The sequence below is a fragment of the Helianthus annuus genome, chromosome 14 (genome assembly GCF_002127325.2).
Source record: "Helianthus annuus cultivar XRQ/B chromosome 14, HanXRQr2.0-SUNRISE, whole genome shotgun sequence".
Classification (NCBI taxonomy): domain Eukaryota; kingdom Viridiplantae; phylum Streptophyta; class Magnoliopsida; order Asterales; family Asteraceae; genus Helianthus; species Helianthus annuus.
Window position 1 is genome coordinate 10,614,744 of NC_035446.2, and position 26,196 is coordinate 10,640,939.

The 26,196-nt window shown below is 36.2% G+C and overlaps 1 protein-coding gene across 1 annotated transcript; it reads right to left on the reverse strand.

Annotated features, from left to right (window-relative positions):
* Window positions 1-7,741: 7,741 nt before the first annotated feature.
* Window positions 7,742-8,837, reverse strand: LOC110906378. Its single transcript, XM_022151521.1, has 2 exons — window positions 8,349-8,837; window positions 7,742-8,233 (listed from the first exon to the last, which is right to left on the reverse strand). The coding sequence occupies exons 1-2, from the start codon at window positions 8,835-8,837 to the stop codon at window positions 7,742-7,744; spliced, it is 981 nt and encodes a 326-aa protein (XP_022007213.1).
* Window positions 8,838-26,196: the final 17,359 nt, after the last annotated feature.

Below are 26,196 nucleotides of genomic sequence, written 5' to 3' on the forward strand. Positions count from 1 at the left end.
AGCATAATAGTTTAAAAGAACTCATGTCCATCATAAAACATATAATAAGTTTCACCATGCTAGTTTACGCAGTCCAAGTGATAGCCCATGTTTCCAATGCGTTAAATGCCTTTCCCAAAGTCTAACGGGAGGTTAAATGTCTCATCCTAGCAATACCCCAAAGACTAACGGGGAGGTGCATTACCCCTTTAGCGTTACCATTGTTAAGGCGGAACTACACACCAGGATTAAACGTTCACATAGCATAAAAAGTCTCAAGTATCAAGTTTCAAGTTTCATGTTTAATGAGGATTGAGTATGTTTCAAATAAGTTTCAAGTATCAAGTGTCAAGTTTCTTTGATATAGAATACATGTTGCATCCCAAAAGTGTTTAAAACAAAAAGGGATCGAGTATACTCACAGCGGTTGCTTAAACCAAACACTTCTTAGATTGGATCAAAGGGAGCGCTGGATCAGTCTGCGTGCTGGGAATAGAGCATAAGTCCTCTAAGAGCTGACCCGGTTGGGAACAGAGTGTCGAATGGTGCGAAAAATCGAGTAAAAGTGTCTGACTGAATACCTGAGCGAATGGTCATCCGGACAGATGGTCATCCGGTCGGATGACCATTAGAACGGATGGCCATTCGAAAAGTGGGTAAAGTTTGCGAACAGTTAAAGTTTCAAACATTGTGATCATAGTGTCCTATAAAACAAACAAGTGTCTTGATAATCAGATCATCTGGACGATGGTCATCCGATCGGATGACCATTCGGACAGATGGTCAGTGATTGTAGTTTCTGTGAGCTTGCTAAGTTTTGAGTCAACGGAGACGGTGTAACGACGCGTCAAACAACGGAATCGTACCAAACCCAGCTCGTTCGGTCAGTTGGGAACCACCCCTTTTTGAACCGACAAACTGTTTATGGTGAGGTTTCATATTTGGACCCGCCAATCAGTCCGTTTTCCAGTGGAAATCAGATTTTAAGCCGGCTTTTGACTAAGGAACGAGTCAATAGTCTGTTTGAGTCCGATTCCACTACTGCTTTGTATAAGAATGGAAGAATAATCTGAAAAGTAGTTGTAAAACGTGATGTTCATCAGATCTGAGCCAGAAACCATGTGAAATCCCGTCAGATCTGATGTAAAAGTATGAGATTCTTAAGTTTTTGTATAAAAGTTGTGAAAATCTGTTAGATCTTGGGCCGTTCTTGCTTAAATGGTGCTCCACAATATTTTATACCAACTTCTGAGTGGAAACCACCTCCAAGAGACCCAAATCAGTCGATTTTCATGTAAGTATTGAAGTGTTTGTGTGATTTTGATGAAGAATCATGTGTAGAAGTGATAATTGATGAAAGTTGTACAAGAATCGGGGAAGAATACTTACGATTTGCCTTGAATCTTGCTTAAATGACTGAGAGTGCGTGTGGTCGGATGACAGAGAGTGAAAGGTGAGAATGAGAGCATAAGGGGCCTATTTATAGCTGATGTTGACGGCTAAGGCGGTGTAAGTGCGCAATGGGTCGGATGGCTATTCGGTCGAATGGTCATCCTATCGGATGGTCATCCGATCGAATGGTCATCCGATCGGATGTCCATTCGGACAGCCAAGACCCGTTTGCTAGTTTTCCAAATTTTGGTTCCTTTTGCGAGCTAGATTAAGTATTGCGTTGCGTATTATTGTGAATAAACATTACATGTTACAATCCTATAATTACACAAAAGTTTCCGTGTTACAAGTTACGTTCAAGCTAGTTTATCATACACTAAGTATTCGTTTCTCGTTCAACAAGTATCCATAAAGTATCAAAGTTTCTCGTTCCGTGAGTATCAACAAAGTATCAAAGTTTCTCGTTCAATAAAGAATCAAAGTTTCTCGCTCACCAAGTTTCAAGTTTCTCGTTCAATAAGTATCAAGTATCAAAGTATCAAGTATCAAGGTCTCTTGTTCAAAAAAGGATAAAAGTTTCTCGTTCAATAACTATCAAGTTTCTTGTTTAATAAGTATCAAGCATAACAAGTGTCTAGTTTCAAGATTCAAGTTTCAAAGTATCACAAGTGTCAAGTATCACAAGAGTCAAGTTTCATAAAAGTATTGTTAGTGCATGCGTTTGTCGACTTCGTCTTGTATTGAGTCTTGTTTGTAGATAGTTTGAATAGGGCACGTATTTCGAGAAATTGGTAATTTCGCATGGGACAGTAATTCCGCTTGAAAGAAGCTTGAATGTAATTCCGCACAAAATTAGATTCCGCATGGAATCCTAATTTCGTTTGGAACACCTTCAAACCGAATTAACTGCCTATATATAGGTCAGTCATGCGATATTAGGGACATTCATTCCGGTTTGTGCAACGAAATGCTGCCGAAGTGTCGTCTCGCTGTAATTTGTCATCAGATCAATCAAACGACAGTTTAAAGTGATATTCTTGCTGAATTGACCTCAGTACGACTGTTTCCGCCTTTCGTACTGAGCATAAACTCTTCTGATCGACTCGTTCTCCACAAAATGAAAAATCTCGTTTATTTGCAAGTCTTCGATGGGGACCTAAATTCCTCATTCGCTAAACACTTCCGAAGATTAGATACGGGGAATGTTGGGTGTACATTGCTAAGCTCTTGCGGCAAATCGATTCGGTAAGCCACCTTGCCAATCCTTTCGAGAATCTTGGAAGGACCCACATAGCGAGGGGCAAGCTTTCCCTTTTTACCAAAGCGTATAACTCCTTTCCAAGGAGATACTTTGAGCAGAACGAGATCTCCAACATTGAATTCCAGAGGCTTACTCCTTTTGTCAGCATAGCTCTTTTGTCTGCTCCTAGCCTTGATCAAGTTATCACGGATTTGAAGAATCTTATCCGTCGTCTCTTGAATGATTTCAGGGCTAGTAAGTTGCTTGTCACCAATCTCATGCCAACTGAGAGGAGATCAGCACTTGCAACCGTATAAAGCTTCGAAAGGAGCCATCTGAATACTAGAATGATAGTTGTTGTACGAGAACTCGATCAATGGCAAATGTACATCCCAATTACCACCAAAGTCGATGACACAAGAATGAAGCATATCCTCTAGGGTTTGAATAGTGTGTTCAGTCTGTCCATCCGTTTGAGGATGAAAGGCTGTACTAAGATTCAGGTGAGAACCCATAGCAGACTGAAAAGTTTGCCAAAGGCGCGAAGTGAAACGACCATCACGGTCTGAGATTATGTCAATGGGTATGCCATGACGACATATGATTTCGTCGGTGTAGATTCGAGCAAGTTTCTCCACTTTGAAATCTTCACGAATAGGAAGAAAATGGGTTGATTTGGTCAAACGGTCAATGATAACCCATATACTATCATGACCGGCAGGTGTACAAGGAAGTTTTGTTATAAAGTCCATAGCGATGCTATCCCATTTCCAAATTGGGATTTTGGGTTGTTCAAGAAGACCTGAAGGACGTTGGTGTTCGGCTTTAACCTTTGAGCAAGTAAGACACTTTGAGACATACGCGGCGATGTCCTTCTTCATACTAGGCCACCAATAAGTCATACGCAAGTCATGGTACATCTTATCGGCACCAGGATGAATAGAGTATCGGGATTTGTGAGCCTCATTCATGATGAGTTCATGAAGATTGTCGCGATCTGGCGCCCAGATGCGATTGAGGTAGTATTGAAGTCCATCAGACTTTGTTTCAAGTTGGTCAATCGAAGCACCTCGTATTTCAACGATTAGACTACCTTTGTTGGCTGACGAGTATTGAGCTTCACTGATGCAAGCATGAAGATCACTAGTGATCTGAGAACATAGAATGCAACTAACATGAGTCTTGCGACTAAGAGCATCGGCCACAACATTCGCCTTGCTAGGATGGTAGCGAATCTCGCAGTCGTAGTCATTAAGTTATTCTACCCATCGCCGCTGACGCATATTCAGTTCCTTCGGGTTAAAGATGTGCTGCAGGATCTTATGGTCAGTGAAACCACACACTTAGTACCATATAGGTAGTGTCGCCAGATCTGCAACGCAAAAACAACTGCACCAAGATCTAAGTCGTGGGTAGCATAGTTTTTCTCATGTATTTTAAGCTATCGGGAGGCATAAGCGATGACCTTGCCCGTTGCATGAGTACACAGCCTAGGCCACCGTTCGAGGCATCATAATACACCACAAAATCGTCATTCCCATCAGGGAGAGCAAGTACAGGAGCGTTATAAAGAAGATTCTTAAGAGTCTGAAAGGATTCCTCTTGCTCGGGACACCAAGCAAAAGGTTTCTCTTTCTGAGTCAATGAAGTAAGAGGAACGGCGATCTTTGAAAAGTCCAAGATGAATCGACGGTAATAACCCGCCAATCCCAAGAAGGAACGAATCTTAGACGCAGATTCAGGCGTACTCCAGTTCTTCACAGCTTCGATTTTGGAAGGGTCCACATAAATTCCTTGTTTACTAACAACGTGCCAGAGAAATTGTACTTCATTAATCTAAAATTCACACTTAGAAAACTTTGCGTATAAGCGTTCACCACGTAAAAGTTCTAGCATAAGGCGTAAATGGTGTTCATGATCAGCTTGAGTTTTCGAATAAATAAGAATATCATCAATAAAGACTATCACAAAACGATCCAAATAAGGTTTACAAACACGATTCATAAGGTCCATGAACACGGCGGGTGCGTTGGTCAAACCAAAAGGCATAACCACGAACTCATAGTGCCCATAACGAGTGTGAAATGCAGTTTTGGGGTTATCTTCCTCGAGAACACGGAGCTGATGATAACCAGATCGAAGGTTGATTTTAGAGAAACAGCTTGCGCCTTGTAGTTGGTCAAATAGATCATCGATACAGGGAAGAGGATAACGATTCTTAATGGTGAGTTTATTAAGATTCAAAACGCAGGGCGTTACAGCCAGTCTATACGGTGCTCTAGCAACCGGTTTCGCACCGGGAATTAGTTCAATTCCAAATTCCACTTCACGCTCAGGTGGCATCCCCGATAGTTCTTCCGGGAATACATCTTCAAATTCTCGTACAACAAATACGTCTTCCATCTTTGGCGAATCTTTTTTCCGAATCACGTATGTAGGTCAAAAATGCCGTACATCCGTGTTGTATAAGCTTACGGGCTTTCATCATTGAACATACTATGGGGTTATATGTCACACCCCAACCAATGGCGGAAACATCGGGATGAGACGAAGTGTGAAGATTGCTAGAGACATCATAACGCTATTTGTGACAATATTTAGAAATTCCAAATTTCATTTCATTTCATAACTTCAAATAGTCAACATTACAAGAAATTCAAATACAACAAGTTTAACATAACAACATGATAACATAACAAAATTTGATACAACATATTAAACCCTAACGTCTATATGTGTATCTAGGCATCAACGCTACTTCTTTTCTTAGCATCGTCCTCATCAACCTGTAACATGTTTAAAATAAAGTTCAATGCAAAAGCAAAGGCGAGTATACAAGTTTGATACGTACATAGCAAAAGATAAGTTTGAACAATTCCTCATAGCAAGCATGTGATTCAAGATAAACATTTAAACATGGCATGTGTCTAACATATCAAACCAAGAAAACGCAACTTGCTCATGACATAACCAAAGTTTCAGTAGAGGCGGGTCGTTAATCCTATAGCGCTACATATGTCAAGGTTTGGCTCGTACGAAGTTAATGATAAGTTCAACACATAAGAATCACCCAAATTTAAAGTATCAAGTCATCACATATACAAGCATGTTATAGGAATGTTCACGTGTTTAGACAAAAGTTCATGTGTAAGTTTCAATAGGTAAACATGTTACACCCCAAAAGTAGTAAAAGTAAAAAGGGGAAAAGTACGAGTATACTCACAAAGTTTGCATATGTTTTCCGATTATCCAATTGTTGACGAGTAGAGATTTAGAGTCCGAATGTATAAGGGTTAAGGTTCAAGTATGTTTAGAGTCGAGATTCGGTGTTTAAAACAACATAAAAATAAGATATGAGAATAACATGGAAAATAATCATTTAGTACATATGATGCTTGTTCTTGACACTAGGAAACTCGAAGGAGTTTAGATGTTTTCATGGAACAAGGTTCCATTAGAATCGTGACAAGTTATCATAGTCTAGGATGATGTAATCTAGTACCCCGACATATGAACACTAGTTCATCATCAAAGATTCGATTATTCGAATAATATATTTAGGTTATATAATATATGTCCAATAGTTCAAGCATGAGGTAGAAGATTAAAATCTTCATTTTGGTACCTCTAAATGTCATAGAAGTCATGTAGGAGGTAGGAAGATCAAGTCTTCCATTTAGGCACCTCTATGTGTTCACCACTACACTTGATGTAAAAAAAACAACCAAGGAGGGTCATGAACATACAATAAAGAATAAGAAATATACACACTAACTAAGAGAAATCATCAAATCATGTGAGGATTGTATGTTTAGACAACCCAAGTTGTTCCATAATCACTCATGTATCAAAGACAAAGTTTGACATGACTTGTGGGTTAAAAACCCTAAACAAAACACCAAGTTTATGAGGTTTAATCCTCTGATTTTAAATGTCTCAACCTTGTTTTTAAGCTTAACCAACCATGGGATAAGTTGTAAGCATTAGGACATAGGTATGAGATGTGTTAGACACAAGTTGCATAGGTTTAAACAAGTTTTTGATGAACACAAAAACAAACAGAAAGTTTATGGACTATTTCGGGGCATTTCCAGGTCTGATTTCTCCAAGGAGAAATCTAGGAATCGAACCCCATGATTATACAAGCAAGTAGGAAAAAGAATCGAGTGAATCGGATAAGAATTGAGTGAGTTATGCTCATTTTCGTGAAGGGGTGTCAATCTACTCGAACCCTTGCTTTCAGCTACGGTTTGGTGGATGTTTTGTGAGTTTTTAGGGTTGCAAAAGTGGTAGGGAGGCTGGTTATAAGTGGTATTTATAGGGGGAAGGATTAGGGTTTCAATGGGTTGGGCTTTGGAAGTGTTTAGAAGGGGTTACACCTTGAAACTAGCCCACAAAACCCAACTATATGGGGCTGAATTTTGCTGAATTGGGCTGCCATATTTCTTTATTTTTTTTTATTTTTTAAAACATTATAATGAGTAATTTTGTTAATTAAGTTGTGTAATAATGTGCAACAATGCTTCCCCTAACTTGTAACAAGGTGAAATATGAAATAAAACATGATTTAACTAGGTAAAAAGTGTAATGTACAAGTTTTATTTACGTAGCAAGTTCCGTATTTTACAACGATTACAATGAAAGAATGGTTATAAGAACACAAGATTTCCAAAGTTAGAATTTCACGTAAGGTTTCTAAACGTAGGAAGTTTGAAAACGCAGGGCGTTACATTATAACTCTTCTCCCCATAAATATTGACATGCCTTCCGCTCGGAGATACTAATTGTATTTCCTTACGTAAGCATATCACCTTGGCGTGGTAGCGAGACAACAAGTCCATGCCAACCACCACTTGAAATTCCCCCATTGACATGGGTATCAAATCGACCAGGTAATCCTCACCATCAATATTTAATTTGCATTCCTGACACATATCCCAAACAATAAAACTTTTATTATTACCTACTTCTACTTCGATAGGCGTAGGTAATTTTGTTAATGTAAATGAAGAGTGTTGAATAAATCTATGTGAAACAAAAGATTTATTTGCACCCGTATCAAATAAAACATATGCAGGAATAGAATTTACAGTAAATATACCTGTAACCACATCGGGTTCCATCTTTGCTTCAGCAGCAATGATGTGGAAAGATCTTGCTTTTGGCTTTGGGGTTTTCAATCTTTGAGCCAACGCCCTCTTTCTTTCCCGTTAATTTCGGGCACTCCGATTTCTTATGACCCGATTGATAGAACTTATAACACACCGTCACCTTATCGGGGCAATTTGAAACCCCATGCCCCATTTTCCCACATAAGACACATGGTTTGTCTTTATAAAAACATTTGCCCCGATGGGCACGTCCACATATTTCACAGCTCGGAGATCCTTCTTTCACATTTCCTTTCCTTGAAGGTTTAGTTACCTTCGGCTTCTTTGTGGGGCTTGGGTTTGCAGCCAACGCCCTCCTTTCTCCTATTTCGATTTGCTTTTTCAGTTCAATCTCGCGCTCCCGCGCAGCATTAATTATATCAGTGAGGTTTTCATAATTTGAGGGAGTCACGAACTCCCTATATTCAGCCCTGAGTATATTGTGATAGTAGTATATCTTTTGCTCCTCGGTCTTAACCAATTCGTCATAGAATTTCGGTTTATCGAGGAAAGTAGCCCATGATCTTGTCTACAGTCTCCCCTTTTTGCCTTAGTTGCATAAATTCTTCTTTTATCTTGTTGATTACCGCTTTTGGGCTATGATGTTTGAGGAAAGGTGTTTTGAAATCCTCCCATGTCATAGCCCGCGTAGCTTCATCCCCTTTTTCATTTCTAAGGTTGTCCCACCAATCTTTGGCTTGACCTCTTAGTTGGCCGGTTTCGTAGGCCACAAAATCGCTCACATCACAATGTGTTCGTTCAAAGACACCTTCAATGTCGCTTATCCATCTTTGACAAGCAATTGGATCTACCTTTCCATTATAAATTAGGGGTTTACATGCCATGAATTTGTTGTAGGGACAACCTTTCTTTTCCTTGACCTTACCTCTTTCATGGATAAGATCCTCCTTCAGTTCATTTATCCTCTCCTCAACGATCGAGAGTATTGTGTTTTGTAACCTTTCCATAAATCCCGGTAGGCTAGCTTCAAGGGCCTTTCCGACTTCCTCGGAAATCTTTTCTTGTATCTCCTCAGTCATCACTGATACAGTATTATCACCGGTCCCTCCCGACATCTCTTAACTGAAATTTCAAAAGTAATTTGATAAATAATTTTTTTAATCATTCCCACGTCTTTATATAGGAATTTATACTCATCACTCCCCTAAGTATACAACTTTGCCTTAACCATTTATGTTTAGTGTACTTCCGAGTTCTAGTGTATTACTACACCCCTCCCATACACTTTAAATCATTATCTTTTCTAGTACTTTTGGTTGAAATTCACTTCATAATTAATTCTCACCGATTGAAATTCACTTCATAATTAATTCTCACCGGTTTTGGATCATTGTACTTTTCTTGTATTTTGACAGTTTATGTATTTTGAACGATGTCATATATATGTACAAACTTATTATGTAATTAAATTTGTAGTTTCAGTTTATTTGTTTATTTGTATCTGTGATTGTTTAGTTTAACTGTTTGGATTGGTTTGCTTGGTTACATACAATGTATAATATCACACGTCATGAATACATCAACATAAAAAACATAATACAAAATTACGCTACATTCAATTCGTTGGCCAATGATAGCTATTCTTGTTTTTGTTTTCCCAATAACATTTTTTGGATTTTTTTTAATTTAATTTTCTAACACCCCTTTTAACATAATGTTCCACAATGTCCACATCCCCACTACACCGGTTTTAGAAAAACACCCCATAATACCACATGGCGCAAAACGCTCAAAGGTTGGGGCATTATTTGGGTCTTCCACTACACATGGTTTAGGCATTCTTTAATTCTTGTTTGGTTACTTCTCTTTTCTTCTAAACTAGAATTTTGACCCGTGCCCCGCGTTGCGGCGGCACCGCTATGTTTGTGACTTTGTTACACGCATAACGATGATGATATTAGCGTGCGCGCATTAACTTGTGGTGCGCACATGTGACACAATTTATGTTCACGACATTAACGTCATTAGACATATATAAAAAGAGTATATCTAAGTCGTTGCGGTGTAAACTCGTAAAAGTAATTTAGTTATTAACGTGGTTAGGCATAGATAAAAAAAATATAATAATATGTTGCTCGTTACGGTATAAAGTCGTAAAAGTTAGTTAAACAAAAGGAGGTGTTAAATTAATAAGGCATTGTTTTTTTTTACTTTGTTACACACGTTACGTTCGTGACATTAACGTCATCAAACATAGATAAAAAAGAGTGTCACGGACATTGCAATGTAAAGTCGTATAAGTAATTTAGACAGTGATGTAAAGTCGTAAAAGTAAGAAGGTGTTAAGTTATTAAGTAGAAAAGGTTGGAATGTCAAAGTTGTCAATTACCAAAATTTAGAAGAAAATGTGTAACTTATCTAAAGATAAGGATTAATAGGGTTTCGTATCAAAATTTTAAAGTTGATGGTGTGAATAAAAAACAGTTGGTCCATTACATAGGGCACGACCTTTGTTTTTAAAATTATATATAATATAATATAATTAACATTATCTCAAATATTGTTTCACAAAGAAATTCCAATAGTAAATTTATACTTGGTAGTCAGTAATTATATAGTGGATTTTTGTTACTATTGGGGATACAAAATTACCGTTTACACTATTTATATAGTGGATTTTTTCCATTAAAAAATAAAAAATAAATAAAATGTAGTTTTAAATGAAAAATTAATTACTTTACAGCCATAATAGATCAGTACATCACTCCCATTTGTCTGAAGACTACCACTTGAATCTGCAACCCCATAGATAAGAGCTTGCACCAATCAAACAAAAACACCTAGACCAAACCATCTCACAAAAAGACAATTTGTTGGTGGCATACCACCGACATTCTATTTTAAGATTATATAAATTTTGAGCTTTTATTGTGATCGAGACCTCAGTTTTGATTTTATGGTAGCTTTGGGTTCTGTTACGACTATAGCACACTTACTTGTGACATGTTTCATCATGAAGGGAACTAAATTAGAACTCATATGTTAATTGTTAATAACATGTTGACATTTCATAGCATAACAGGGATCCGTGGCATAGTGCACATGGTAATGTTAAACTTTACAATTATGAAATTTTAATTAAATTACCTCTTTGATCTGCTCTATTTTATTCATTAGCATATCCATAGAAAAAGAAGGTATTAGTTGAAACGGCTGAGATTGGGTTGGGAAGGGAGCAGGGTTAGGCGACGGCCCAGGGCTTGATCTCCCCATGTCCAAAATGTTGTTTATCAATACAACTTTTAGAAATGAAAAATCTATATACCTTGTTAAACACTTAAACCCGTGAATATTTTATTTATTTTTCCCCATTAAACATTAAAACTCATTTTGAATTAAGCTTATTACTCATTTACTAGTCATCACCCATTAGTAAAGGTTAAACACATTTATAATTGGTCCAATAGCTTAAACATAAACCCAATTAATATTTCAACCTATTTAAATTGGTCCAATAGTGGCCCCCTTTTTTTCAATTGAAATATCATGGGAATGATCGAAATAGACTACTGAATGGAATCGAAATAGAATTAATTATATATGTCTATGAATTCGAAATAGAACTTAGTGAACATGATAATATCAAAATAGGATCTCCTTGTTAAAAGCCTATTTCGATAAACATCATAGATCAATTTCGATGGAGAAGCAAGTGTCCAGCTGTATTACGATGTGTTTCCAATATTTGTGTGTTTGTTTCGATGTATCTCTGTTGTATGTACTATAAATACAGCAGAGGCTCTGTTTAAGAACGGTGAGCTTGAATGAGCTAGAGAGAGAGTGTAGTGATAGAGAGTTACCGGAGTTGTTTGTATTTGTCGAATATTGTACCGAAACTCTGTCAAAATCAATACACGGAACAGTTAATCATTGACAACTTTGCGTATTGTTCATTCTCTCGCTCGGTTTATGTCGTAACGTGGATTCCGCACTCGTTAGGGCATCCAAAACAAGAAATCATTGTAGTCCGACAATCCGTATCAGGACCTACAGTTTCAAATTTGAGTTGAGCCGAGTTAGCTCGGTTAATAATCAGGTTGAGCCAAGCTTGCTTGGCTCAGCTTAGATCGGCTCGATATATACCAAACCAACGTTTATATCTAACCCACTTGATTAACGAACTGGATTAATACTAGGATTGATCCTTCGGAAATAACATATATGTGATATCGCTTCACCCATGGCCGGCCCTGAAGGTGGGCGGGGAGGACCACCGGCCAGGGCTGATATTTTGAAGGGCACGTTATGTTTTAAAACACTCCAATATGTATATGTAAAAATATATAAATTAATAGGGTATACCCATACAAGACCAACATAGGCCCACTTACAAAACTATTTTTATGGTTTAGATTAGTTATTAGCCAGTTGCCATTAGGTTTAGACCTTTAGTGAGCACAATACCCAATTTCGTTAAGGCCTAAGGGCACGTTTTTTTAAGCTTGAACAGGATACATGAATTCTCAGTACCGGCCCTGCCTTCACCGCAAAAGTTTTCTGGCAAAACTTTCGCTCAATGGTAGAAGTTTATCCCACATGTACATTTTAGTGATAAATTATGGATATAATTTAAAGTACTTTTGATGTGAAAAAGCGTTAAGTAAACAAAGAAACAATGAATATTCAAATTCAAAATTCAAATTCAAAAGAGATAAGGCACAATAGATGTGAATAGTGAAAAAGTTGGAAAACGACATTGCAACACATAAAAAGGTTAGCAAAAATGTTTACATTGAATTGCACGGAGAGAAAAGAGTTGCAATTTAACTTGTATCTTATTTGTTTTGATAATGAGTCAAGTTATTTTACAAAAACTTCTAATTGTAAGAAGTGTAATAAGGATTTATAGAGTGACAATTGTCCAATAACCTAAAAAAATCCACTACATCACCACCAAAAACCTAAACACCCACCCCCACCCCACCCCACCCACCACCACCAAAAAACCTAACCCCCCCCCCTCCCCCACCAAAAAACCTAAACCCCCCCACCACCCCCCCCCCCCCCCCCCGGCAAAAAAAAAACTATACCTCACTAAAAAACCCCCAAAAAACCTAAACCCCCCCCCCCCACCCCCGAAAAACCTAAAAAAAACCTAACCCCCCCCCCACACCCCACCCCCTAAAAACCTAAAAAAACCTAACCCCCCCCCCCCCCTCCCCACACCCCCAAAAACCTAAAAAAAACGAAACACCCCCACTCTCACCCAAAAACCTAAACTCCCACCCCCACCTCCTCGGCAAAAAAAAAATATATTTTTTTTTTAGGGTGGGTGATGTGGGGGGTGGCGGGGGTGGGGGTGGGGGTTTAGGTTTTTGGTGGTGGTGGATGTTTAAGGGTTTTTTTTTTTTTTTTTTTTTTTTGTGTAGTGGGGTTTTTTATGTAGTGGGTTTTTTTAGGTTATTGGACACTTGTCACTCTATAAATCCTTCTTACACTTCTTACAATTAGGATCTTTTGTATTTGATCCTAATACACTAATTACTATCATTAAAGTTGCATACAACAAGATATTGACGTTGTAGTTTGAGTACTAGCAAATAGTAAACCACATAGTCGTTTAAGAGGCAAAATTATGGCATTTATTAGCGCCTGCTTATGGAGATCTTAAATATTTGTGTAATTAGTAATCTTTTTAGTTAGGGTGTTGTCTTTAGATTTTTCTTTGGAGTAAAATGCCAAAATGGTCTCTAAATTTTGGTCACTTTTGCCAATTCAGTTCAGTTTAAAAATGAAACTTTTTGTATCGGGGCCTGAGGTTTCATTTTTTTTTTTTTTTTTTGTTATTTTCATCCAATTTGCAAACTGGGTTAGAATTTTCTGTTAATTTCTCCCTTTTTATCGGGTTACTCATTTAAACTAAGGATATAATCACTGTTTTATACCATAATATATTTTAATTAAACGAGGAAAACGACATAAAATGGGAGAAGTTAACAGAAAATTCTAACCCAAATTACCAATTGAATGAAAATGACAACAAAAATAAACCTTATAGACCAGATACAAAAAGTTGCTTTTTTGGACTAAACTGACCAAAATGGACTAAACTTAGGCCTATTTTGGCATTTTACTCTTTTTCCTTGTTAAGTTTGGGTTTTATAATTTATTCGAGGGGTACTTCCTAGGCTTAGGCTTTTGATCATCAAATCTTTTAGGCCTCATTTAAGCAAAATATAGATGTAATATAATGATTATAAATATTCCACCCTATTGCTTTGGAGATTTGAGTTCAAATCTCAATCACCAAACTTTCTGGTTTTTACATTTCTTTTACTATTTTAGAATTGGACGGGCCATAGGCCCAAAACAAAGATTTTTTCTTACGTAGTCCAATAATATAAATAAAAAATATCGCATCCTACTACAGGCACAATCATAAACCTAATTATCCTTATGTTATCTCATTAGACTGGTCTTCGGCTGCCGCTACTACGGCTGCCTCTGTCGGCCGCTACTACGACTGCCTCTGTCGACAACACTAATCGGAAACGTTTGGATCTCACTGCAACGGAAAACAAGCAACGCCATCTCAAGGTAAGCATTCTTTAATTCTTGATTCCTTAATTCAATTTTCTTCTTTATTTTGTGTTTTTGTAGTGATGAGCACTCGGTTTTGATTTTATGGTAAGCTTTGAATTTTGTTACGAATACAGCACACTTACTTGTTACAGGTTTCGTCGTGAAGGGAATTGAATTAGAACGCATGTGTTAATCATTCATAACATGTTGATAGTTCATAGCATAAAAAGGATTCGTGCCACTCAATTGCACATGGTAATGTTAAACTTTACAACTATGAGATTTTATTGAACTACCTCTTAGATCTACTTTATGTTCTTTATAAGCATATCCAAAGAAAAAAGTGTTAGTTGAAACCGCCCGGAGCCGAATGGAATGTGAGTGGGGTGGACGACGACCCATGGCAGGAGTTCCCCGGGACCGAATTTTTTTTATATATACGGTTTTTTTAAAAAAAAATCTGTATCCATTGTTAAAAAATGCAAGTAAAATAGCATATATACTAGGGTATTTTATATGATATACATATAAAAAATAAATTGTTTTCTTGTGTATGGTTATTTATAAAATAGCCGCTGCTTATTTATCACTATTTGCAATGTAGGAAATAGTTACCTTATCGCTATTTGTCACTATTGCCATTAACAACTATGTTTCTCTATGTATTTAGTGTTTAATGGGATAACGATGTGGACAAAATATAACCCAAATGCACCCACCAAAAACGATAATTTGTGGACACATAATACGAGTTAAGCTTCTGGATTATATATACATTTCTTAATCATTTTAGTACAGAGGCCTATTAAACTTCCTATTTGGATGGTGTTCTGTACTATGTAGGGACCGTTCTTAATATTATTGACAAGGCATACGTGTATTAACGGTTTGACACGATTAGATGTTTTGCAAATGTGAGATACAAATTTTTGGCTTCGCCATAATGGTATCCTTAGAAATTCATGGATTGTTCCCATTTTGTTCAACAGAATAACCATATGTCGCTGCCTATTGAAGAAGACAAGAAAATTACAGAAGAAATGATTCAAGATTCTTTAATTTTGAGCACAAAAAGTACAATGGAATTTATCAACATGGGAGAAGGTAACCTTATGTTTTGCTTACTATTTGTGTGAATGGAGAAGCTAAATGTCTAGTTGAATGTCCTTATGCAGAAAATAAAAAAGGAGAGAATTCAGAAAAGAAAACGAGTGCTGAGAGTGACACCCGACTCATGGAATAAAGATGGATGGGGTTATTCAAAAATGTCAATTTGTATAGAATATAGATGTTTGGCCATTGAAATTGATAGCTTTTTGAGTTTAGAAAATTAGAAAAGCTGTATAAGATTGTCCACCAACTAAAATCTTTGTGTTAGTGTTTATGCTTTATAACAATTGTTTCCAACATAACGTGGCAAAGAGATTGGGTTCATAACCGATCGACCCGAAGCCGAAGACCACAAATTGGTTTGAACAAAACTTGAAACTCCAACTTCTGAGCTGATTGGAAGTTGAAAAAGTCATGACACAAAGTCATGGTCTAACGAGGACAGTGAATTAATCCCATTAAAGTCGCGATACCTGTGAGAGATCATCAAAATGTCTCTTAGTAGTGCCCAACACTAACCACAAAAAATCACTTGAAACCAAAGTACTGGTTAGGATGATATTTAATTCCTGCCGATAAGATTTCTGCCGATCTTAGCTTCTATTGGGCAGATAGAAAATGTTGAAACCATGTTGTTTGATCAAGCGGTTAGTAACTTTAATGGAATTGAATAAAGAGTGTAGGATGAGAATGGCAACAACGTGTATATGTTGAACTGTAAACTTATTCTAGTATGTATGCTATGTACATTATTCGTATATTAGGTTAATTGACGCATTATTATGTTTATTATGATTGTAAACCATGTATTATATTTGTAATAAAAAAGTATCGGCAATGACGGTTGTTCCGCCAAATTCTTAACGTCACTAACCGGTCACATTAACAATGTACATCAAGTTATCTTCCTGCAATTTAGAAGATTACCTAGATTGTTAGTAGACCAATTCGAGATGGTCAATCTCCAAAGTAATAGACATGTTGGGTGGGTTATGCTCCAAAGAACATAGATGAAGAAACTAGATATTTTGCAACATTTTTTCTCGTTCCTTTTTATTCCCAAGAGGTACATATATAGGAAAAACAAACGTGAACATGGGTTCCTAAATTACTGCATATGATGGCTCCAAGGATGAAGTCACCCAAGGCACATGAGTGTTTTTCTAGAGGGTGGGTTGTGACAACTGTCACAAAACCATTAATTTCCTTTCTATTTTGTTAATTATTTATTTCCTGCAATTATGTGCTTAAATGTCAACATTATGTGTTTACTTGCTTTACATATGAATTCATGTATGTTTTATACTTCAAATATTGCATTGTGCATTACATTAAATGTTGGGTCAGAAAGACTAGTAAACTCACCGGTAAGACACGCTGTGTCAGCACTTCCGCAGAAAGCAGTCAGACAGTAGATTTAGAGCCTAGGAGTAGGTCCAACATCAAAAACACATTAAAACCCAAGTGTGGATACAAGGGTTAACGTATACACTTTCCGGAAGCTAAAATAAGCACTAAAAGACACCCGAAACTCACCTTAAATGCTGAATTCTGTAGAATTCAGCAGAAAAACAGCAAAAAATAGCATTTAAACACTGAAAAACTATGCAGAATTGATGTTTTAGTGTCCAGAATAACTTGTAAAGTGTCGGGAACTAAAACTGTCACAAAAGGTGCTTCATACCTAGGAAAACTGCGCAATTTAGCACTTTAACGAACCGATAACCGAATGAATAACCGGACACTACCCAAAACATCAAAACTAGACTAGAAGCATTGTTTTTATGATATAAAGCTAGTATTGATGATAAACACCTTAAAAATCATAAAAACACATAAACACACCAAATATTACTTAAACCTTCTAGTTTACACTTTCCACCCACAACTTCCAACTTTTTACATTTTACCCCCCGCCCCTTTGTTTGAAACCGGCCCCAAGGGACCCACACCCACCTTTTGATTAAGATATTAATCTTGTTAGCAAGATATTAAGCATATGATCTTATGGATAAAGTGTTTGGTGGATATAAGAACTAAGGACCATGAGATTCACTTCACTTATCACCTACATTCAAAAACTCCATCTTCTTCTCCTTGCTTCTTCTTGTTCTCGGCCACACAACACCCACACTACATCAAACATTTTCACTCATAAACTAAGCAATTCAAGGTTATATTATGGTGTAAGAGAAGGTGTGAAGCAAAGAAGCTTAAGGACCACTTGGAGGAGCTTTTAACCACCTATCTTCATCTTCATCTTTGTTGAGCCACTTCCCTAGCCATTAGAGCTAGTAGTAAGCATGCTAAACTCTAATTTACTTCATGTTAGTGTCTTGTACAAGTCACACCATCTAAGAAACTAAACTTCAAATGATGAAGATATGAAGATCTAACATAATCTAAAGAAAAAAAAAGTATTTTTAGTGATGTTTGATGTATGTGATGAAGTTGTTGTTGTGGAATCTTGTGTTTATGTTTAGATCTATCATGTTAAAGCTTGTTAGAAACTTAGATCTAACAAGTTTAAGCATGGATCTTGAAAGATCCATGGTTAAACTTGAAGATGAACTTGAAAGACCATTATGTGAACTTGAAAAATAATTTTTAAGCATGATCTTGTGTTCTTGAAGTAACTAAGTTTATGTAAAGTAAACTTTTGAAACTAAACTCCATGAAAAGTTTGTAAGAGGTTCATCAAGAAGCTTATTTATGAAAGATTCAAGCATGTAAAGCATGGATCTTGAAAGATCCATGATGAAACTTGATTTTAAACATAAAGATCTTTTAAATAAGCATAAGAATGGTTTTAGAACATGTATTTCAAGACTTTGAAACCCTAAAACTCATGGATGGTTTAGTTAGTAAGTTAAAGTTTCATAAAAAGTTTGTTTAAAATTTAGAAGAACACTTGATTTTAAAAGATCCTTGTATATAAAGTGTAGGTCTAAAAGACTACACATTTTTATCAAAAATCAAGTTCATCATAAGGTTTTACATGATGTAATTAGTGTATGTTACTTGTGAAAATTTTTGTAAATTGTTTTGATGATGAAAAAAAATAAACACATGTTTTGAAAACATGAGAAACCTTCATTTTTAGGGGAAACTATGTCAAAATTTTGACACTTAGAAAAATATAAGTTTTGGTGAAACTTATTCCCCAAAAATTCACTTAAAAATATTTATCAAGGTTTCCTAATTTTTGTACAAGATTACAAGCTAAGAAATAAGGAAGTTAAAATCAATATTAAGTATGTATATTTTTAGGAAATATATATATATATATAGTGATCACCAATTTTTATACTAAGTGTATATTATGTGTATTATATGTAATAGTGTATTAGGAACATGAAAATACACTAAATACTCCCAATGAGTATCACCAACAAAATACACATAAAAATACATAAGAAATACTTAAGGATATTCACACAAAATAATCCATAAAAAGGTATATGGACAAATACAAGAAAATATATTCACATTATTGGACTTGGACAATTTATGGACATTTTGGACTCGAATATATATACTATTACCAAGTAATAAGAATTATACAAAAATCGGAAAATGACAAAATAAATATATATTTTTACAAGCATAACAAAATATATATATTTCACACAAATCTTAAAAATATTATTTTTAAGAAATATAATTCCGAAAAGTATTAAAAATCAAGGATTGATTTTTGGCCAAATAATGTAAAATACACAAGTATTTACATAAAAATACAAGTATACTTTCCTAAGTATACTTGCGCGAAAATAATATTGAAAATATTATTTAACAAAATACTTATATTTATTTTTGAGAAATAATATAAGTGACATATTTGGACAAGTTAAAAATAGCGTTTATTTTTAACACCCAACATTTGTTAAATACTACATAAACAAACACGTATCTTTTGGAAGTAAAATATATATTCATAAGTGAACGATACCAAATACCAATTTTTGACAACGCGACGAACGGGCGAGACCCGACAAACAAAGGCATGACCCTCACACATAATGAACGTACACAAAATAAATACATAAACTTAAGATGGTGACTAGTACCCAGTGTGTTACAAGTCTAGTGACTAACGTACATAGAACAGGTATAGGTCACGACGCTTACGAGACAAACCTGGTGAAGTTTACGACGCAAGATACGCAAAACTGTGAGTTCATGTCCCCACTTTTAAACTTTTACTTGTTTTCTAAACTTGGGGAAAATACATGTACTATGGTATGTAGAACACAAAACTAAGCAATGAGACATAGATCATGTGACGAGTAGGGTGACATAAGCACCATTAATCAACTATATACCTTAACCGCGGAACAAAAGATTAGAACTAATGGGTTTCAGGCAGCCACACTCCGGGCCATGTTCTACCTAGAGTGCTTTTGTGTCTGGAGTCGCAAATCGACAGAAAAATGCCTATGGTTTGGATGCTTCCTGTGTCGTGACATATGTTAATGTCGTAGCTAAACATTTGTGATCTCGTATTCCTTACATTTGCAAAACACAGTTTACAGATACATTTTACAAATTACATACCATGTTTTCATACAAGTATACAAACATTCTATACAAAAACTGCATGAATTCACACCAACTTATGTTGACAATTTTCCAAAACTTACATGTATTTCAGGTAACTAGGTGGATGTACGCGCGGTCTCCTTGTTTAGGATGGTTTTTTATGTATCAAGTCATTTTGTGTCGATGCTCCTTGCCACTTTTGCAGGATTTGTTCATTATCTCCCACCTTGTGCGGAGATATAATGAACAAAACCTTGATATTTTGTTTTTGAAATGGTGTTGTAGACTTTCAAACAATTATCTTTTATGTGATGTAAACTTTAAACTTAACTTTTTTTTTTGGAACGATTAAACTATGAATGGCAATTGGAGTTTATTTTATAATCATGTAGTATGTTTATTGTTCGTATGCAATGAGAACCTTTCAGGATCACACCTCATGCTTCCACCTTAGAAAGGGGTGTGACATGGGTTTTGTTATTCGGTTCAATAAATGAACAGGGGAGTAACACTTTGGCTTAGTCGGAGATGGAACGCCATGGGTGAGTTCGTGAACGAAAGCACCAATGTTAGTAGACCGATTCAAGATGGTCAATCACACAAGTGATAGACCCGTTGAGTGGGTTTGGCTCTAAAGAACATAGATGAAGAAACTAGATATTTTGCAACATTTTTTCTCATTCCTTTTTATTGTCAAATGGTACATATATACATATTGTCACACCCTCAAAATCCACATGCGGGGTTTTACTGTGAGGCGTGCGATTGACCAATATCTAGCCACTAATCATGTTGAACCAACCATTTAAATAATAAAAACCCCACTAAAAACATGACTAGCGATAAAGTTTAAATGTCCAAAACACAGTTTATGTTGCAGCGGAAAAATAATGTAAAACCCATCAAAAACTTAAAACCACAAGTTTAATAAATGATCCAAACATAAGGCTTTAACGAACCACACACTCCAGCCGATTGCAATGTCCGCCCATAGCTGTACCTAACGACCTGCAAAGCATGCGATAGTGTGTCAACATAAAGTTGGCGAGTTCACATTATTCCGTTTGATTGCAAAGACAAGTCCGTTCAAATACTTTAGTTTATTAAAACATGTCATGGGTAGCTAACCCGTTGTTAAGCTACTAAATTGTGTAGTACTGAAAACTTGACTGTTGTATGTTGTTGTGCCTCGTATCAATGTCTATCATCATTGATAAAAGTGTCAAGGTCAATAGTTCACGCCCGGCTCCCAACACGGTGTGCGGTTTGTCGAACCTAATAGCGCTATCAACTATACCCCGCTTGCCAAACCCGGCAACTAATTGGTATGATGTGTGAGGACTTTCAGAATATATTCGTTTAGTACGCTAAAGACATGAAATGTAAACTGCGGTATTTAATTAGTAGTATTCTAATCTAGGAATATAGGGCAATCTAGGGATAGTGTGGTTCCCAATACCCGGGAATGCATGCTTTTAGTAATGTGTGAACTCACCTTAGATTAGATTGGCATATTAAGAGTATACGAGCTAGAATGGTCAACCACGTCCTATTATGGTTGCCAAGAATATTAGAGGTTGTTTGTGCATTTCACGTAAGTCCTACACGTATCTAGCAACTAGCACGCGTACAAGTTGTCACAAATATTTCAGTGTATGGTTTTCAAGCACATATTTATGATTCTCTGATGAAATGTGCTTGTTTTTAACATTTTCTTTTCACAGTCTGAACTCTCAAATATTTCTTGTTCAAAAACTTTTTCAACCACAGATATGCATTCTCATCACAACTATCGGAATTGTTTTCCGACTTCTCAAAAGGAATATCGATGGTTTCGGGTAAAATATCTTTTGGGTCAGCTATCAATGGTGTTAACATCCTTCAGAGATTTTTTATAATTGTTATTAATTGGAGGTGGACATCTATTATACCCGATATCTCGATTTCCTTGACCATATATGTCTTCCCCAGTTTTTTCATCTTTTTTAATTGGTTTGGGGATGATATGATCAAAATATGTGATGTTGTCACATAACTTTTCAATTTTCTATCAACTCTTTCAGATTCAATTTTAATTTCTTCAATTTCTTGTTTTAGCATTGCAATTTCATCAAGATATTTGCTAATTGCTTCTTGATTTTCTAAAATAGCTGCTTGTAAAAGTTCATTTGTCTTTTGACCTTTTCTCATTTCTTCAATGAACCATTTTTAGCACATTGCAATTTTGTAGGACCGGTTTTTCGACCGTTCGATTGCGTAACGAACGTTTCACGTGCGGAATCCGTGAACGAACGTGACCGAACACACGATAACGTACTACTAATGTGATTCCATTGATAGAATTGACGTGTACGGTACAAGAATCACAAATACGATACTTTCTCTCTCTACTTTCTCTCTCTAGAAAGTCTTCTCCTCCAAGTCTCCTCCTAAACTTCTATCTAGAACTCTATCAAGAACTAACTAAACTAGTGACATAATCCCCTATTTATATGGTCAAGGCTATTTAATGAAAGTTCACACTAATTACAAGTTTGCCACCTTGCCATTTCTAACTAAATATGACATTATGCACTTGATTCCTTCCGGCTTTTCACTACGACTCGGATTGACGAAGGCGATAGACAAAATATGCATCAACAATCTCCCCCTTGGATATTGCCGTAGTCAATCTCGTAGTGAAACTCATAGCAACTTGTCTTTCTCTCTCTCTTGAGTTCCTCTTGCTTGAACAGAATCCCGGTGGATCTGTCTTCAGCTTCCGTTGCTCTCTTTCTTCAGAATCTTCAGGCTCCCCCTTTCGTCAAGCTTCCGTGCTTTTGGGATCGACACCTGGCTTTGCGTATCAACAGATTGAATGTTGACGGAATCTTCAGTGAGAGTCTTCAACATGACATTCTCGGATATAACATGGTCTTCTTCAGAAATTCTGCCTGGATCTTTCTTTCTTTGGCTATAACTTTCATCAGACTTCTCCTATCACCCTGCTAGGATAGACATCTGGGATTTGTTACCACCATAGAAATTATCTCCTGGCTTCTCTCTATTCAACTCATCATCTGCATCATCTGCATACATCTCAAACACTCTATCACAAACAAATAAAGTTGTGATTCAACTTAATGAATCAACAAATCATTTGAGAATTTTTACAAATTAAACACTGATCACAAATATGAAACATTTCAATTTCTGATTCAACCTAATGAATCATTTTAAACATTTCAAACCACTTAACCAACCTGTCTGTCCATCAAGTTTAGCCTTTGAGATTTTGAAAATCAGCTCTTCACCATCAGTTGTCGAAAATCTTTTTGGATTTTTGAAAATATGAAACATAAATGTAAAGACAGAAATTTAAATGCAAAACAAACATATTTTTGTGAGTTTGTGCAAGAGGATCATATCAGTTTTTGAGACATAACACAAGCACCGTTAAGCTTCTAATCGTTTTAAGTTCTAAACGATTCACGTAGATTGACGATATATTTGTCCTCTTAAATTTTCATACAATTTTCAATCTATTCAGGATACTATTTAGGTATTTTATGAACTTAGTTCAACTCATGTGTCCCACCTCTTGAATATACTCCCGTATCCAGAATCCCAATATTCAGTCTTACAGGTATGAACACTACAATGATGTCTGTACATAAATTAGGGGAAAGATGCGAGAACTGAGGGATCTCAGGTCAGAACTTCCGTTCAGCAGAGAGATATCAGCTTCGACTTAGCAGTGTGTCCCCTTTAGAGGATCTTTTCAGCTACAACAGATGATTATCAATTTTATTGTCTAATCAACTGAGGGCTTTATGCTATATTTCAAGCATTTTGTGGAAAGTATTAGCCAAGGACTAGGTCAGAACTACCGTTCAGCAGAAGTCCCGGAATAATACCCCAGACATCATAGAGTATAAACACCTAGTATATCAGAATACGAGACCTTTCAAACGAGATTTCAGGGGTTACCTATATATCCAAGTAGTGTTCCCCACGAATTTCATAAGTTTGAAATTTTAGGTTTATATCCCGAATAAATCTACTAAATGTACAAAAACCTATCGTCACATCATCAGTGAGACCGTTTATCACATTTTACATTACATTTCTTTAGCATGCTGTGATAGTCCACTGATTTACAATCATTTCCTCTTTTTCACAACAAAACTCATTTTTAAATTTTTAATGTTTTTGACATTTTCAAATTTTCTAATTTTTTTAAAATTTTCTCCCCCTAAAATCAAAATATGTTTCAATTTTGATTTTCTGAGAAAATTTGAAACAAACTGTACAAACTTGACAACCTGATGAGAATCACTTCAATTCTCTATCCACCTGGCATAAACAATCAGAACTCCCCCTCACAACAAACTATTTTCCCATTGTGATTTCAAAACACTTAAGTTTGTTTTAATCAAAATGGCTTTTCCGGAAAATAAAAGTTTGTTTACCAAACAGTTTAGGTACGGGGTTACTTCATCATCTTGTTTTCTACACAAAAGTAGGAAAATCCAAGTACAAGTTAATGTCCTTGATTTACCATATGCAGTCCAGAATCCTCTGTACCACTTGTAAAACATTCACAAACATAACCAAACCTCTTTACCGTTTGCATGATTGACGTTACCGAATAAAATTCAAGAAAGATGCCGATTCATGCTCCACGCTTACCAACCTGGGAACTCCGGCAATTCCTGCAAAATCTTCAAACACAGATTTAAAAAGATGCCGATTCATGCTCCACTCTTACAAACCTGGGAGCTCCGGCAAGTCAGGTTTTTCTATTTGAAAAGTTTCACCCAAGCCTGACCAGCCTTGGGTGATTTTGAATTCTTGTTCAACAATGGTGGAAAATTTTTCTCACGTATTGTTAAACTAGAATTCTCGACCTTTACCTCAACATATGGCTCCTCTGGCTTTACCATTCCAGAATCATTGCCTGAATGTGGCTTGTCTGACTTTAATGAGTCAGATTCATCGCCGACATGTGGCTCCTTTGTTTTTGAAGAAACAAATTCATCGCCAGGAAGTGAAAACTTCACTTTCTTCTTTTTCTCCTCTTTTGTCCTCAGATTTGCATCTGATGAATTCGACTTGCTTGACTTTGCAGTTGAGGAAGTTGATTCATCAGCACTCTTCTTCGATCTGTCGGGTGAACCCGAGGACAAAATCTTTTCGAGATATTCTCTCACTTTCTTTCTCTTTTTCCTCAGTCGGTCTTTCTGCCCCTAAGAAAGCTTCACTTTTGTTTCTTGAACTTTAGGTTCTTTGACCTTCTGTTCTCTGACGTTTTGGCCTGAAGCTTTCAATTCTATGGGCTTGACAACGACTGGTATCTTCTTTGCCATTTTCTGAGAATTGGCCCTCAATCTTTCATGCGATCTTCTTGAGCAATCTCTGGCAATGTGTCCTTTGATTTGACAATTATAACATCTTTTTGTCTCAAATCTCCAATTTCGGTAGTTAACAGCAATGTGTCCTTGATAACCGCATCGGTAACACACTCTGTTATCGTACCGTATACCACCTTCACACCAAACGCTCAGATCATAGCATTGTCTGGCTTGGTGATATTCTTTCCTCAAGTTTGCTGGATTTGGCTTTTGAGCACTGTGGTCAAACCTGCACCACTTATTACCAATATTTTTTGAGTTTTCATTTTTCAATTTTTGTGATTTTTGATTTCGATTGGATGATCGATCTGATGAGCTTTTATTTTCTTTTTGAGCATTTTTCAAATTTTTAACTTTTTGTTTCTGCTCTACAATCTTCTTAACAGGTTTTTGCTTAGAGCATTCTCCCTTTTCAGTCGATTGCAAAACAGTTTTCTGAAATTTTTCTTTTAATTTCAAAAACAATTTTTGTTTTTCTATTTTTTCTTTTTCATCATCAAATTTCTCATCACAATCTTCAACTTTGACATTGTCAAAGTTTGTGACATTGTCACTTATTGGAATTGAATTGATTGGTTTTGGACAGGGAAACTTCAAACTGTCTGATGCAGTCACAAAACCTATCAATTTCTTCTCAAGTTCATCAATTTTGATCCTCGAATTCTCAGCTTCACTTTCAAGCTGAGATATTCTCCCAAAATGAGACTTGATTGTTTTCACATTATCATTCTTCAAATTTTCAAGAACAGACTTTTCATTTATCAAAATTTTGATCTGTTCCTGAAATTTTGATTCATTCGCTTTCAGATTCTTGTTTTCAAGCTTAATCCAGAAATCTAAATCTTCT